Source organism: Glandiceps talaboti, chromosome 16, assembly GCF_964340395.1.
Source record: "Glandiceps talaboti chromosome 16, keGlaTala1.1, whole genome shotgun sequence".
Classification (NCBI taxonomy): Eukaryota; Metazoa; Hemichordata; class Enteropneusta; family Spengelidae; genus Glandiceps; species Glandiceps talaboti.
Window position 1 is genome coordinate 7,862,582 of NC_135564.1, and position 18,237 is coordinate 7,880,818.

At 35.8% G+C, this 18,237-nt stretch overlaps 1 protein-coding gene across 2 annotated transcripts in view; it reads left to right on the forward strand.

Moving 5' to 3' along the window:
• The first annotated feature begins 1,903 nt into the window (after window positions 1-1,903).
• LOC144447037 (contactin-associated protein-like 2) overlaps window positions 1,904-18,237 on the forward strand; it is a 55,960-nt gene continuing 39,626 nt past the window's right edge. For both annotated transcript variants that reach the window (XM_078136906.1, XM_078136908.1), the window contains exon 1: window positions 1,904-1,995. In XM_078136906.1, coding sequence (XP_077993032.1) covers window positions 1,932-1,995 — 64 coding nt within the window. In that variant the 5' untranslated portion in view covers window positions 1,904-1,931. The remainder of the gene's footprint in view (window positions 1,996-18,237) is intronic.

Consider the following 18,237-nt stretch of genomic DNA (forward strand, 5'->3'; position numbering starts at 1 on the left):
AAGTCCCAAAACTACTCGGGCGCACTATCGCCGGAGATTGTCGGAACCGGCCAAGGTCAACATCTCCGCTCAAACACATCATTTGATAACATGATATCCTACATCACTCCTGTGAGACCCACTCCTTTCCTAGATCCTCACACCACACCACACCACACTACACCACACCACACCACACCACACCACACCACACCACACCACACCACACCACACCACACCACAACTAACAATGTATTCACTACTGATTGTCAACAGCGATAAGACTGGTATGTCCTATCATCGCGATACAATGGTGACAGTAGCGGGGTGTGGCAGCATATAGTAAATTTGTACTGTGGTGGCAGCAGTGGGATTCCAAACTCACAAAATCATGCAGAGTTAGATATATGTAGTAATGTAATACAATGAGTCAAGTAAAATGTAACTTTCTCCCCAAAATTTCATTTTCAAAAAAATGGCCCTCCCCATTCGGCGGTTGAAAAAAATGACCCCCCTCTTGTAATTACTGACCGCTCCCCAAGTGCGGTTAAGCATGATGACTTGACGGAGTGAAATGATGTACTAGTAGACGAGTTTGTCTAATAAAAGGAGACCAGCAAATGCTCACAAAGCACTGCGTATGACTTTTTGATACAAAGGACAAGGTTTGGATTACCAATGTGATTGATGAACTAATATTCTTGTATTCAACGTTTCTGAAAAAAAAAGATTTGTGGAGTCCGCGTCAAATTCATCTGTTTTGTGAGGATGGAATGTTATGGGTGACAAACTTCAAACGTATATATGATTGTGCTGCCCACTTTAATTTGCGACTGTTTTCCATAATCCATAACACATTTGATACACCGTTTTGATATTTGGCAACAACCTTTTACTGTAATGACGTATGGATATGGTTTCTCTGAACACAACCAGTTCAATCTTAGCCTTTCTTGTGAGTTTACTTCAAAGTTGGGCTTTTTAGATCTTTCATATCGATAGTGCGCCACCATGCGGTCATTAATCGATATCATTTTAACAGAGAACTTATGGAAATAGCGAACTTGTCGGGTAATATAAATAACGACATATTTTGCATTGTAAATAGAATGTACTTACGCTTTTCTTGACTAATCATACTTTATTAAATAAAAACCAGTGCTTGACGTTGTAAATAAATAGGATTTACATATACAACGAGTGACAGTTGAGGAGAAATATTTTAGTCACTTTTTGTAGAGAGAGCGAGAGAGGGGGCTGGAGATATGAAATTAACCATTGAGTCAAATCAAGTAACTATCCTTGCGTCACTTTGTACAAGAATGAAAATGAAATTAGTGAAAATGTTATATAAGTGTTTCATTTTGACATTTGTCAACAGTTATTATAAACCTTTGATAACATTAAAAAAGAGGCTCGGCATAATTGTTTGGGAATTTGACATTTGTAGCTCGTTTCCACACTCACAATTTTTAGCTCAAATTATGGCAGCATATTTTTTTTCTGTCTTGAGTTGGTTAGCAATTGTATTCCATTTTTTTCTCTCGAAAATCTTCCCTAGATATCAAATGGTGTACCATGGGTCAACCGCATTTTACAACTTGACTTCTGACGTTGCTTGAGCAATTACTAAGGGAAGGACGTTTTACAGAACACTTTGAAGACAGACCTTTACTATAATTTATTTCCAACCCTGCTCGGTGGTACTTAGCAAATATATTTCTGCTTGTGAATCTTGGTCTAAATGTTTCGATCGACATCAGTGGGTACATTAATATACTTCGGTCCACACACACACGATCACGGGTTTCGAAACTGAGAGCTGATATAAACAGAGCGCCCTCAGCGAGTGAATTATCGTTCGGTTTCACTGATTGCATGCAAGGTAAGAATATTGTCATGTGACCTTACCAGAAGCCAAGCGTGTTTGTAACGATTACCACACAACCACCATGGCTGTGGTTCGGATGCTGTTAGCTGTGTTACTCGGAGTGACTATTGTGACCGCACAGACAGGTAAGTGACCAATAAAATATGTGATATATTGCGTCTGTAAATTGCACTGTCGCCGCGCTGCTAACGCAAGGTATAATTCCACACGTCTGTGCAGCAAGCCAATCTCTGGGCGTAAATTTACAAGATGGCGACTAAATCAATGGTGTATATCGTTCGATTTGGGATCAAAACAGATCAAAAATGTTATTTCCAGCGCCTAACCAGGCTTATCTAACGTCATGACGTTTAGTGTTTAGAGCCTGTCAGATGAATGTAATTCAAATTATGATATATAGTTTTATTAGCCACTTGTGTCCGACGTTAGGTGACCGAGGGAGTGCAGCTCACTCAGGTAGTTGTATTTGCATAACATAGAATGGGGGCCAGTGAGCGTCCCTTTTTCTTTTCACTTGCAAATATCACTTTCAGTGAGCTGATCCGACCTAAATGTGAGCTGTCAGCTAAAATCTCATTGTTTCCCGCTTACGGCGGTAAAAGTGCAATCGTCAAAATCTAGTCGTGTAGTGAAAATATCTACCGAATCGTGTACACAGGTGTACTGTGCGTGTGTTATTATTATCATCATTTCTGCGAAAACATGCAATCAGTAACTCAACAGGAAATAGAGTCATCGGGAAAGAATGGAATATGTGTTACTTTTGTATTACAGTATATGCAAATGTTTCACGGCAACGTTTTCTTGTCTTTTCTAAAGTGAAGTCGTAAACATGAAAGTCTACAGTATACCGTACACCATTGATTAGAACTTGAAGTTTGCACTGTGTCAAAACACAACAATTATTGAGTGTAGTGTAGTAATTTGACAAAGTGGACTATGCCCAAGGTGGCCCAGGCATAGAGGTCATATAGTGGTGAAAGGTGTGACCTGATTCACCACAATTCAAATATTTGTCGCATTTTAGTCAGTTCATTCACAAATGAAGACTGAAGTAGAGATTTTAGTTCCCAGCCTACCAAGAAATAGCCTTATTTTATAAGAACTGAGTCTTAGTAGGGCTATATGAAAAGAGAATAAACAGAACAATTGTTCCGGTTAAGTGTTGTTTATCCCAGTCTGATACAACAAATGAAAAATTGTGTGCGTACAAAGTTAACATTACAGGTGTTGGCAGAATTATTGTTATTGTAAAAAAATTGTGCAAAATTAGTATTACTCGGACATCTATAAAAAACAATATGTGAATGAGCAATATATTATAATAGCTGATTCAGCAGTTCCACATGTATTTGTGGTCTGTGTATGAGTAAAAATAACCATAAAAAATTTAAAATTATGGAAATATTAAAGACAATAAAATAACTCTAATAACATGGACCATGAATGAAGAAAATGTGCCACTGTTATAGATTTACATGGTGTGTAAATATGAAATTGAAACTATATATAGAAATGTAACTCAAAGGAAAAGGAATACATATCTATATGTATTGTAAGAAATTGAATGCTTGCCTGGTAAAGAAACTTTGAACTCTGAAATTGATTTAATAATAATTCAAAACATTAGAGTTGCTAGTCAGTCATGCATTAATTATAATATGACTTGTGAGGACAACTTATTCTCAAATTACTTATTAATTTCCACAAAACATATAAAAATAAAAAAATAAGTCGAGATGGAATTATTATTATTCTCAAATTCAAAGTGCAGTGTCTTGATTTTACAGAAAAGTGTGGTTCCATTTTGTATTCCTTTTTTGTTGAACTCTACACATTATTTAGTATGTATAGGTGTAGGTATTACATTTTCATCAAGGTAATGATCCCAGGTTGTAATCCTGATTATTCAGTAGTACAAATTAATTAATTGACTGTATTTGAAACTTGAAGTAAGTTCTATACCTTATCAAATGTATTTATATACTCAAACTGTTTCACATCCATTCTCACAAGTCGAAGTACAATTTCTTCGGCTGACGCAATGGGTATGTTTCAAATGGTACATGTACCGTAAAGTGGTCTGTGGTTTACAGCATTGTTTCACATCTGGAATTTTCAAACATGATAAAGTATATCGTATCAAAAGTGAAACTTTTTACTGTGTTTTATGGTATGTATGAAATGCCGTCTTGCGTGGGTGGCATAACTGACCATGGTCCTGGTTTCACTGTATAGTTTTCATTTCGATCATCAAGCCCATAATCACTGCTTCTGGTCCTGGACTAATTTACATAATAGCTACTGTATATACTGTATGCTTCATTTAATGCTATTATCATATTTGCCAGACAATGCTATTATCATATTTGCCAGACAAAATGTTAATTAATTAATTAATGCAGTCGGATTGGTATTATTGAAGACAAACTAAACTGTACATGAATATAATTTTGATAATGGATCATGTTGTCAAAAAGCAATAAATGTCAAATGTTTGAAAGAGTATGCAACTGTCTAGTTTCTAATATAAATACCACTATGGCACTAAAGTTTACAGATGATACCTCTTTAGCTCCTTAGACCTATCAACTCTGTTCTTGTTTATTTGTTAAACAGCTGAGCTCCTGACCTTTAATGTCTGTGATGTAATGATAGATTATGATAGATGGTATATATGCTATTGCTTGGTCTGGATGACCAGCCTGTGGTGTGAGTAAAGGTATAACGATACTGTATAGGAACTAGACTAGCTGTTGCTAGAAGTGGGTAGGGGAAGGGTTGAAACAGACAGAGAGATCTATATATTGTACAGTAGTTTCTAAGATACAGACATTCCTGCCAAGCTATCAGTCAGCACTCATGTTGTGGTTTAGAGACAAAGTTGTACAAAATGACATATCTTACAGTGTAATTGTACAGACGCAGTTCAATATTTTCTATCTGCTCACAAATCTCTGCAATCTCTCTGTCTCACCAAAAAAATGGAAGATTTAATGCGATAGATGCCTTCATTTTGCCAAAATCACTTTACCATGTTGCTTAAATCTATCTTCCATCATATCTTGAATTTGATGTAGTTATACAAATGTACAATGTAAGTATACAGTAAGTTACTGTATATCTTGTACTTGTAATTATGTTCACATCGAGTGTGACCCTTTTCGTTAAATTCAAATAATATCAAAAAATTTGTGCTGGGCACATGCATACAAATGTATGAAATAAACCACTTTACATGTTTAGTCAACTTTGACAGTCAGTGTCATACCATGGAAGTATATCCCACTTTTACTTCCATGGTCATACATACAATATACTTAGTTCATGTCTAGATAATCATTAAACACTGACACTTTGCCTTCATTATTGTTGTGTCGTGTTGCAACAAAAACAAACCTTATATCCTCCATTGTAAGATTTACTGAGGGTGGGAATACAGGGCTTGAAATTAACAGTAGTCCTGTGTCGTGCATAATTTGGTAGCCCACTCAGGCTACCATTGATTATGTGATGATTTATAAAGGATGGAAGATTTATGGATGTTATTTTAGTAATACGCATACATGTACATGTATTTCCAATAGAGGAGAGCTGTCTCCAATTCAGCAATATAGGACTATTGGTCACCATCATTAGACTACCACTTTCTGAAATTGGTAACCCACTTGGACTACCAAAGAAAAAAAGTTAATTTCGAGTTCTGAAATACAACATATGATCTGTTCCTATTGTAAAGAGAGAATTGAAATGACATATCAACATTATTTATATGTTGGATGGACTTCTCCCTTGATGATATAATACATATACAGTGTTAGTTGCACACTTTGTCTTCAATTTATGGAAATTTTTGTTACAGTTCAAAGAATTGTTTATAATTCTTGCACAGTTGAACTATGGACGCTATTCAAACAAACACATCATATATTTCAAACAAAATATTTATGCACATTGTAGGCATGGCTCCCCTGTTATGAAATATACTCATAAATATTATTTAGTGGTATGCAAATACAGTATTTTACATGTTTACTATGCACTGCAATATGAGGTGGGGGTGATCACAATTTATATTCAGATTTCTTGTGAGCAGGAAAGTTTTTTTATCTAGTATTTACTAGCTCCTTTCCGGCTTGGAAACACAGGAATAATACTCCCATTTCCCATTTCATTAACATGTGTTACATGTATGTTTTTGTAGCTCCTAGAAGGGGTTAATGGCTGCTTCAGCCAAAGTCGTCAACACCAGACTAGCCCACAGGTTATATGCTTGGTTATACATATACATGTAGTATTGAAATGGGAGTTTTTGTCTGTAAATTTCTCATTAATTAAAAGGGGGGGGGGGGGGGGGGTTTTTCGGTCAATCATCATAAAAATACACTGAAATATACTTTCTGTATCATATGCCTTGTATTTGGTATAGGAGGTTAGATATGTTTTTGAGGTACTAACTTACAGTAATAACAAATAGAAAGTCTGCAATGAATGAAAATTAGGTGAAATAATAAATTGACATGGAAATTATCTCAAGAAGTTCATTACCAATCTAGCAGTCATGGCGACATGTATGATTATAGTGACAGCCTAAATACCAGTGTTTAGATTCTTGTAATTGGTATTTTAGGTATTACAGTATTAGGATATGATATGACTGTGATAATCAGACATTGTGCATGTAACATTACATTGTATGTGACATGATGAACATTAATTTGTATATAAGGGGTTGGTGTTAAAAACCTATTACTAAAACATGCCATATAAAATTAGATTGTAAAAAAAAATATGTCATATTTTTGTGCACTTGTCTGAGTCATTGTCAGGTGATTTTTGATGAGTGTATTTGTATGGTGAATTGAATGGTACGTATGTTATCGTGTGGCACACAATCACATGTTGGTGATTTGATGGTAATACACACCAATGAAATCAAATCATGTGAATTATTTATATCACAACTTCCAAAGGTGGTAGTCAGGGTCATATCTGTATTATCAGTAGCATTCCAGCTTTTCCTTAACCATGCCAATATAGTTTCCTTCCTTGATTTCAAAATAATCAAGCCCCTCCAGAAATTCTAATGTAACTGATATTCGCAGTGTGTAGTTTCGTACAGTGGGATGGGTGCTGTATAGAAGGTATTCCCATAGTCTGTATTCATTGGTGCAGTGTGTACATTGTTGTTTCTGAGATATTGGGGAAAGGGGTTGGGTGTTGTGACAGTGTGGAATGTCTTATGCTGCATTCATTTTACTACATGGGTGTCAAGTGTAGAACAGTTTTTGCAGGGGTGTATGTGTGGGGTGGTATGTGGTATTTACAAAGCACTCCTATAGCCTGCATTCATTCTGATACATGCGGGTGCAGTGCAAACAATTTTTTGCAGATAGTGTTGTTTTGGGGTTGGGTGGGAGTATTTTGAATTTTGACATGTGTGTGAAAGTAGCAAGGTTTTTGTTATCGGTCAGTCAACCAGTGTCTGATCTAGACTGGAAGATAGCTATTTCATCATGTTGTTCAGCGTTACATGTATAACCAGTCTCAGAGCTGGACACCACATACCCTAAGTCTAAGTGTTGTATATGTACATGTAGCTATGGCTGTATTGATATACTTCAGTAACTTCTGATAAGAATGTCTAACATGTCCAGCTACGGAAAATTAAACTGAAGAATGACAAACCATAACCAATGACATTGATTTTATGTATATACCTGAAGAGAAAGTTAACATTGAAAGATTAAGTGTCACACATTCTAATTATACATACTAGTAATTGAATGTGAGACTGTCCCTATGTATGCAGGTCTGTTTTCTATTGATGTACTGTAATTCATTACACTAGAATGCACATTGACCTCAAAAATAGTTTGGAAAGACACCTGACTCAACTTGAACCGTATCCATTTCAAAACTATTTCCAGTAGTGTATGAACATCAATCATGCTATAATAGATGCCACAAAATGCAGTGAACTTGCACACACAATGTAGCTGTACCACGAAGTGACCCTGCCTTTACACATACATGGAGCTGATATGCACCCATACACTAGTGAACCCCGTAGTGACTTTATACACACTAGTGAAATCCACTGTGACTTTACACACACTAGTGAAACCAACAATGACGATGACTTTACACACACTAGTGAAACCAACAATGACGATGACTTTACACACACTATGTCACTAGTGAAACGCACGATGACTTCACACACATTTGGTAAAACCCAGTGACTTTCAGTACACATGCATGAAACCCACAGTGACTTCACAGATATCTGAATCATACAAGTTTCCTGTTTTGTTTTTACTCATGTACAAACAATTGTGTCATTTAAAAACAAGTGTCGTACATGTACACCTACAGACATAATAGCGAAAGAGAAAGTGACTCATTAATTCCATAACCGAAACATACACATGTACATTTCATCAACAAACAATATAAGTACAAGTGTACATTTAGGGAAATAGGTAAAAGATATCTGGGTTCATTCCTGGTCAATGGTCATTTTACCATGTCCTTAAAAAACAAAATTATTAGTACATTGATTGATGATTGCATGAGGGAAGCCATGATATTACCCAGCATCCTCCATTCTGTTACCAGGGCTCCCAAACCTTAGCAACCACTGACTAAGCCTTATATTTAACACACCTGCTCACACACATGTAAACTGAAAGTAAAACAGAAAGTTGACACAGAAATTGAGAATTGCAACTCAAATGATGATACCCATCATGAATGCTGCCAGGCAAATCTATTAACATTGACATGGACGCAGTATCTCAGAGAGGATTTATCGGGATAAGTATAAAGCTGTGGAAATAAGATACAGCAGAGCTGATAAATGGATCTTCTCTAGAACACGACTTAGTAATGATTTGTAGTGTCCAATACACAACTGTATGTATACTAATTGACTATAAAAATGTTATGAGAACAGATAGGTAATCACTGTTAAAATCTGAAATCGTAAGAAATTCCAGTACTGTGGCCTATCATTAATGTAATTTTAGGAGGAACAGATATAATGCTCATAGATTTCCCAAGTGTACCATAATTTTTGTTCAGAACTTTGGTAAACATCTGAGCAACTGGGGTAGAGGGTGGCCCTGTCCTGGGTGGGGGTGGGGTGGGGGTTGCAGGTTGAATTTGAATAGATTCCCAAGTGTGCCATAATTATGGTTGGGAAGTTTGAACTCCGGTAAACTATCTGAGCAATGCAGGAAGATTTTACCAATTTGTCGCCAATATACTAACTTAATACATTGACAAAAGATGTGGAAGTACAAAAGAATGGCTGTAATTTTAATAGATGCACACCTACCAGTTTATGTCTGTAATTTAAAAATCCATTTGTAGGAAATGAAGGTCTGAAAGATAAAGTGCATGTTTTCCTGAATGTTCCTGCAAATGACATCGTAATACAGTATATGCTGTCAGTACCAACATAATGTAGCCAGGACATTCAGTGGATACGGGACAAAAGGAGATCGTAATTTGAAGTGAAAAGTAATATGAAATGAATGAGGCCATGCTGGAGGAGTTCTTGGCTAGTAACCATATACTGACTTCAATTTATACAAATTATGTATTGGATTATGACATACAGAGAGAAAAGTTATAGTAGATACCCCATTTTATCTGCAATATATTTCTTTGTAAATTATAAAAGTAACAAAACCTAAGACAGAAAAAAAAAGTTTGACAGTTGCAAATAAAAGCTTGTCAATACCTTTTTCAGATGTTGATTACGGTTAGTGTACACTAGGGTAATGTCAAGTGTAGGGTTTGATGCAATAAAAAATTGTAAATACTTAAAATTTACATACAGTAATCTCCCAAATTCTATGGGGACAAATTTTTGTCTTTTGATGTGGGAATTCTTGTAACCTTGGACGTTGTCTATGGAGTAATTTGACATACCATGGAAGTTACATCAAATGCAGTTAATTGTTAACTACAATGTATTCTATTTTATTGGTTAGTTGTATTGAGATTGTTCTCTGTACAGACCCAGATATTCAAGTAATCTTCTTGAATCTACCCAGATTGTAATAAAGAGGGCATTGTATTTCTTTCTCTAGATCCAAATTGTTTTCATGTCAATCTGGAGTCCACATATGTCATTGTGTCCCCAAACAAATGAAGTTCGGTTATTGAGCTTGTGTGATATCATTTGATCGTTCCTAAAAAGAGAAAAACAGTGAATATTATATCTGCCTACAGTTACAACTCCTTATATACGATGTACACATGATGTAGTACACTGCCCCAAATCGATGTACACATGATGTAGTACACTGCCCCAACTCGATGTACACATGATGTAGTACACTGCCCCAAATCCACAAATCTGTTTTCAAGATGGTATCACTTTACTTTTTTTTATGGATTAACAATCTAAAATTATGACCAAGCTCTCTTACCAAATGTTCTAAAGTTAGTAGTGTTACACTGCCCAAGAACACTTTATCGGCGACAATAAAAACATATATGCATTGAGTGACAGAGACAGCCATCAAAGCTTTAGCCACACATGTTAGTGCTATCTCAGCTGTGAGATTCCCCAACTTGCCCAGGGTTGTAAATGTAGGTGAACTGTACCTACGCATGTACCTGATCCACTTTTGTAGGGCCTCCTATTCATTCTAGAAACATCAAAGCTGTTGGGAAGTCTTGTGTGTCTTGATATATTGGATGAGTAAAGACTGGTATTCAAAAATTTTTCGAACAATAGTTGGTTTTAAGCATGATTAGTTCACCAAGTATTAATCATCCAAATAGTCTACATTGTACGTCCAATCATGTGATTTTAGGGGCCTTCATTTCAGTAGGATAATATATTCAAGTCAAAGTTGTTTGTGTTTTTTGAAATTGTTGACAGGGTATGCTTTGTTATGCCCTAATGGAAAACGTTACCGTCTAATCTTCGACATGGGATATCCAAAATGACAGACGATATTCTGACTTTTGGTTTCTTGCAGCCTTACTGTATACAACGTAGAGGACAAGTAGTGGCTGAGTGGTTTCTACCCTTGGGTTGTCTAAAATACAAGAAAATAAACAGAACATTAAATTGTATTGTTAAAATGATATGGTTCTTGGAGAATGATGAACTTTCCATTCTCACATTATCATGACATATCTTCTCACTGAAATCTTCAGTAATCTGTGATTGTTTGCATTTCATATGACTTTGAAGAGATCATTTAGCTAATAATAGATTTGTTGTGTCCGAGCAGGTTAGCTTGTATGCCTCTGTGGTCTCTTACCTCTGCAGTCTGGTTTCAAACCCACCAAGGGTCGGCCTGTATGCAAGAAACCTGAAGGGTGATCATGATATTTTATGATGAAGGAAGATTATCTTTGTGTGATGATGTGAGACAATGCTGTACAATACATACATGTCTAAGTGTATGTAGTACATTGAGTATTGGGAATTTGATAGCAGTATGATAGATTACATGTACAGTGTGTGGTTTGGAATATAAAGCAGGTATATTAACTGATTTCTTTCCTTTTTCACGAGTGTTAGATTTTGTAATGTTATGGATATTGTGTTGCATATGCATAGTTTTTCTATACTGTACATGCTGTTAAAAGGAGAACAAACACATTTGCTGATTTAAATTTAGCTAAATTTCATTAAAAGACCCAGGAAGTCATTTTCACCCATCGACCGTTGTATAACCTCTCTAATTTAAAGGGTTATAAAAATTGACAAATCCAGCTAAGAAGGACTGTTGTATTCGGGGACAATGCATTATGGGAAATAAACAATAGTGGGAGCTTCTTTGTTTTTGTTTTTCACAGCTGGCCTCTGCATTGTTTGGGCATTGTTTCAAGAGGTGTAAAACTCCTATCTTTGTGTGTGCATGCACAAATGTATAAGTACATGTACAGTGTATATTTCTCATAATCAATATGTCAGCCATGTTTCTGCAGATTTCGTAAAACCTCATTTCAAGTTACACAGGCTCTGTTTGATATAACCATGCAGAAACCAATAAGAAACTGTACATTCTAGACTAAGATCGCAGAGATAGAATGAATATAGTTTCTTGCAACATTTTGTGTAAATGAAATGAACTAACATGCCAAATGTACTGTACCAAGTGCAGATGTCAAAACATTGGCACCTGTGTGTCTGTCTCTCGTTGCATTACGTTAAGTCATGGTTTATTTCATAATAGACAAATTGTAGTAAGAAATTGCAATTTTGCTATCATAATCTTAAAGTGCTGTATGCAGTTTCTTATTGGTTGCTGTGTGGTTGTATCAAACAGCCTGTGAACGATAACTTGAAGTTGAAACGGACTGCAAAATGTGGATTTACAGTTCATTTTCACAGCAGTGCTCGCACACCTGATGTTAACAGAGAGTAGTGTACATAATATAAGGATAGCTGTGCATTGTACAGTTGTTGATAATCAAGTGATGTGAGCTTTTTGTCAGTATTTACCTGCCACTGTCACTCAACTGTGTGACTACAAGTACAGCTGTCAAATTAACATCTTCAAGTACTGTAATCGTAAATAGCGAAATACTCTCTTCAAAACTTATCAATAAGGTTGTACACGAATAAAGTTTCAAATACAGACAGGGAAAGCCTTTTTCAATACTACTGTTTAAATTTGACATCCTTGCTTCTACTTCAAGTCAAAGCAAATTGTCTCGGATACTGACAACTTTCATTTATAACAGTATCGAATTGACATCATGGAGTCGGTTCTAATTTTGCCATCCTTGCCTCAACTTCAATGTATATAGTATAGATTGTCAATAACTTTCATTGATATTGCAGCGTTAAATCGACATTTATGGAACTACTTCAGTTTGTTGATATAAAACAAGGTGGTAGAGAGTGAAATTGTGTGATGAGTTTCAAGATTGTCTACTGTCTGGATTTAGTTGAGTAGCTCTCGATAATTGAATGTCAGTATCGATTTTTTAAATTCTTTAGAGACCTGCAAAGCAATCAGACTGAAAATAGTTTTATTCGTATACTGGGATTGGAATTATCTAGGTAATTCTATTAATTACTACCGAGTGTTGACCAAGCATGGTAATGATAGCTGAACAACTTATCTTGTTTTGGATACTAGGGATACTTAAAATTTTGTAGATGTATTCGTAGAAATGAAGAAAGGAGCCCCCTCACCTACATGTATGCTCTGTACATTGTATATATTGTTCTCTTAGGTATGCCCCAATACAACTGTCACATACATGCAGTTTGCCCTCTAAGCCAATTTGACGCACCACTGACGCACACAATTTCAAGTGACGCACCAAAATTTGGTGTTCCCCTATCTCTTTCTACATGTACTTGTATGTAGTGACTCACAAGAAATCCCATTTTTTCTCGTTTTGGGTCACAACAAAACTGCATACATTGTATATATTGTACTCTGCATGGTACGCCCCAGTTCAACTGTCACATGTACTGCACACGTACATGTGCGTATGTCTTACATTTGTATGTGTTGTTTAGATTCAGGAGAAAGTCGCATAAGAATGATGATTTGTCAAATATGCAAAGTGAACATTTAACAGCAAATGTCACTTCTTTCACACATGTCTACAGAACCCAGAAAGGGTTGCACATAATGTCAAACCAAAGAATTATTAGGTCATTTCAAGTTTAAAGTTTACACTTGTACATTGTGCTAATTTGGGGCATTGAGATGAATTATTGAATAAATAAAGTAGTTAATTAAGAATTCCTGTAATGTTATTTTGTAATTATCATTAGTTTGTGTGGTCATTGAAGCATGGATAGCAGTTAAAACTAAGTATGCTATGCTTTCAGCTTGAAATACTCAAGAGTGGTCATTAGTATATAATGCAGACATTGAACCCTGGATCTGATGTCTTCAGTGAATACATGTACATTACATGTACAAGATGCATGGAACCCTAATCCTGCTATAGCCATCACCTTTTACATGTTGACCTGAAGGTGGTTGTAAAATAACATAAAGTACAAACAAGGTTTGAATTTAGCAGTGACCTTGAGTCCAGTGACCACTAATTGGAAATTTGGACCACCGAAATCTGAAACTGGTAGTCCACTTGGATCACTGACTGAGTGACTAAAATATTGACTACCAAAATCATGTTGTAGCCCACCGAAATCTGAAACTGGTAGTCCACGTGGACCACTGACTGAGTGACTAAAATATTGACCACCAACATCATGTTGTAGCCCACCATCAAAATCTGAAACTGGTAGTCCACATGGACCACTGACTTAGTGACTAAAATATTGACCACCAACATCATGTTGTAGCCCAACGATATCTGAAACTGGTAGTCCACATGGAGTGACTAAAATATTAACCACCAACATCATGTTGTAGCCCACTGAAATATGAAACTATGAAACTACATGTAGTCGTCCGCATGGACCACTTACTGAACAAGTGAATTTGAAACCCTGACAGAGCTGAACAACACAACGTATCTTACAGTCAAGACAGTGTACTACTTCATCAAGGGATACTGATCCTGTATGGTCATTTACATATATGTATCATAATCAGTTAGTTTTGTTTTATGGTTCTAAGGCAACTACTGACTTTACATGTCTCAAAATAACATGATATGTGTGAAACGGAAAGTGTATACTTTAATAGATAGATACAAACACAGACAGTAATTTACAGATTAGTCTACTTTACTAACCAGAACAACTGTGAAGTCGAGAAGGATTACATATTTGTCTTGGTGTTCTTAAAAACAAAACAAAAAAACCCACTAAAAACAAGAATTTCAGAATTGATTATTCAAGTGTCAGTTTATTGTATAAAGAGTTTGTTCATAATAAGATATTTCTCTTAAACATACATAAAAATGTTTTCTTGTATTGATAAGTTAAGTGCCTGTCATGAATTACAGATACTGGTAAAGTAATTATGGTCATAAACTTGTTCCATTTCCCATGATATATAATTTCAGATACATATATATATATATTTTTATGTAGATGTCATAAACTTATTAATAAAAGACAATTTATGACCTACAGATGGTAATTTTGAAAAATGTATAGGACAGTGTAGCCAGAAAGATCCAGGCATTGTTTTCACTTATATAATATGCTCAACCTACGAGTGGTTACGTATGCATAGCAGACCAACGACTGGACCCTTCAGACTAAAGACCATGTAAGGAAAATGAATTTGTGGAACTGGGATATCAAAGCAATCTCTGGTTCCACATTCATTGAACCAATCATTCAAGATTGTGAAACTTTGATATTCCGTAGAGATGGGTACTTTCCAGTGCTACAGTATTAAAATTAGCCCTATCACAAACTGACTCATGTAATATCAATCTTTGCATACTCAATGCATCTACATATATGTATGATATAGACTAGTATAACTTCCTCTGTTAGATGTCCTGCATGTCATCAGAGATTACTTTATGTATTCTGTTTTCAATCATTCTATTTTGAATAGAATAGCACTAAACGGTCACCCTAAGGCCCCCCCCCCCCCCTCCCACGAGGTTTTGATAAAAATGGATTTCTCATCCGATTTATATCACATCCTATTTGTAGCCTGAAGGTGGTCATTTCCAAATAAAGTCACAACGTTTTATAGCTGTTCACAATTTATACCAATGCAGTAAGAATCAGGGCATGTCTTATGACGACGGGGTAGGAAAATACTGATATGCAATATATTGAGTGCAGATTGTGGGAAATGATAGTAAATACATTAATAAAATCTACTGTAATCTAACTGCATTATTTTAACACTTATTCCCTGGCTGTGAGGTCACTGGTAGTAGACTTCTGTTACGCCAAGGGCTGTTATGTAGCACTTTTTCTTGTGGCTGAAAATCAAGGGAAATAGTTGCTACATAAGAGTACAAAATGTACTTGAGGTAATATGATGTGTTGTCTACTAGTGCCTGAATAAGGCCAGGCATTAAGTGTTTTATAACACATCACACTTTCACACACATTCTTTCTATAGATAGTCAAACCAAATCACCAGTAAGACTCCCGTGCTACATGAATAGTGCCCTAGGGAAAATAAAAAATAAATAGTGCCTTCTGTATGCAAATTGAGGTTACCATGGGTTGCTAGTCCATGCCATGTGACACCATCTAAGCCAATCACTGAATGTTGCATGAAAAGGATCTCTTGATATAAGATGTATTGAATTGTTTGTAGGTAATTTTTTGGTATCATCACAGAAAAAGTAACTCTCTCAGAGGTGTTTATTTTGTATAAACATATCTACAGTGTACAGTTGATCGGTAGCTGGGTGTCGTACAGCTGTCACTAAATTTCTTAGAAATCAAACAAGCAACGTACAGTGGTACAATACATGTATGTAGCAGATGCCAAGTTTAACATTATTGACATAATTGCAACACATCCTCCAAAGAATTTTCACCTAATCGTGTCCACTTGTTTGCATGAACATATGTAACCTGATGCTTTTTGAAATGAAATCATTAATTGCTGTGGTTTTCAATAAGGTAAGCAAATTATGCTTGACTGCAGTACCCCAGGGTGAATAATGACGATTACATTGTATGCTAAATCACAGGTCATGTGTAGGGTCTATGGTTCACCTGAAACAAACAAAGAGGGAATCTAAGAAAAAAATTATTCTCTGTAACTTGCTTTCTGAAATACCACAAGGTATCAAGATTGTAACTGTAAGTTGTAACACCCTGTCTTTCCCAACTTGTACATGTAGTTTAATATCCATGTACAAACAAATACATGTACATGTGTACCCCCAGGTAGAAGAGGGTTACCAGGGAATTTAAGAAATTTTTACTCTCTGTAACTTGTCTTCTGAAATTCCTTGAGGTTATCAAGATTGAAACTTCTATTTACTATAAATGGTGATGTCACACATGTTTGTATTTCTCGGCCCATAAATTTCAACTCTTTGTATGGGGTAATTTAAACTACATGTCTAGAAATTTGTACAAGTTATCATAACATAACCTTTACTTTTGAAAAATTGATGATAATACTTAGAGAAAATAGCCCCACAGATTGTATCAACAGAAAATGTTGACAGACATTCAGAGATTTCACATACCATACATTATATGTACAGCTTTAGTCTAGATACTATATGTACACATGGTATGGAGTACAGAGTTATCTCTTCACCCAAACAGAAAAGACAGATCTTGAGATCAGTGATTCATGGATAGCATGAGACTAGTGTACTGTCGTCTAGTTCCTATACAGTATCGTTACCATTTACACCACCACTCACAGTATAGTCAAAGTCGTTACTCTAGAAGTCCTGAGATGCATGAGATGCAATTTAAAATTCATCCACAGCCGCCCACACAGTCATTAATATTAACATCATGTCTTTGTTAATCACAAAATTCTAACCAATAACACAGTCCCTCATAAAGTTATATTTATTGGGGCAGTTATGTAATGTCCAAATATTTATCAGCTCAGGATGCTACTTATACACTGTTTACGGCACTATGGCAGCTTGGGTTCACTGATTGGATGAACAACTTTTTGTGCTGATTGAGAAACTTTGACTAGACGTGGTTTAGTTCACCACATTGGCACCCAGACTATACATGTAATTGTACATTCATTGTATATACCAGGTACTTTGTATGTTACATAATACTAATATAGTAATAATCATATCAATGTTTGTTAGCTTGTATATAGGCTTTCCTACATGTTGTCAAGTACTCAGTCAGTAAAAGTACACCCGTAAATTTGCTGAACATCTCAAAACAGTTGTGATATGCCACGCTTCTGTACTTAACCAATAATATTATACAAATGTAGGGGAAGTGAATGTTACAGGGAAGTTGGCTTGTGGTGAACCTCTAATACGATCTCATTTATTTGCCTAGTTTGTCAATGAATAACACATTGCCGTCATTACTGACTCATTACAAGTTCCAGCATTACTAGGGGACAGTGATGTTATACTGGCACATGTCACATTTACATGTCTAACACACATACTTAAAGGCCAGGGTTTCAGTCCCAGGTTTTCATGTTAGTGTTGTCTGTCTTATCAGTGGAACCATGAGGGTCATTCTTTTGTTTTGGACAAATTTTCCTATAGCTCAGCTAGACAACTGTTTTTCATGCCTTTATGTATATTTTGAACCTTATCTGAAAATGGTCCTTTAAAGGCCAGGGTTTCAATCCCAGGTTCTCACATTAGTGTTATCTTATCAGTAGAATTGCAAGAATTCATAGAATCAAAAAAATGTTTTTGAAAAATTCATAGAAGCATTCTTTCGTTCAATAAGAATTGAATATTAGGTGTGAAAAACAGTTGTTCTGACAGAGCTACATGTATAGAAAAAAATTGGC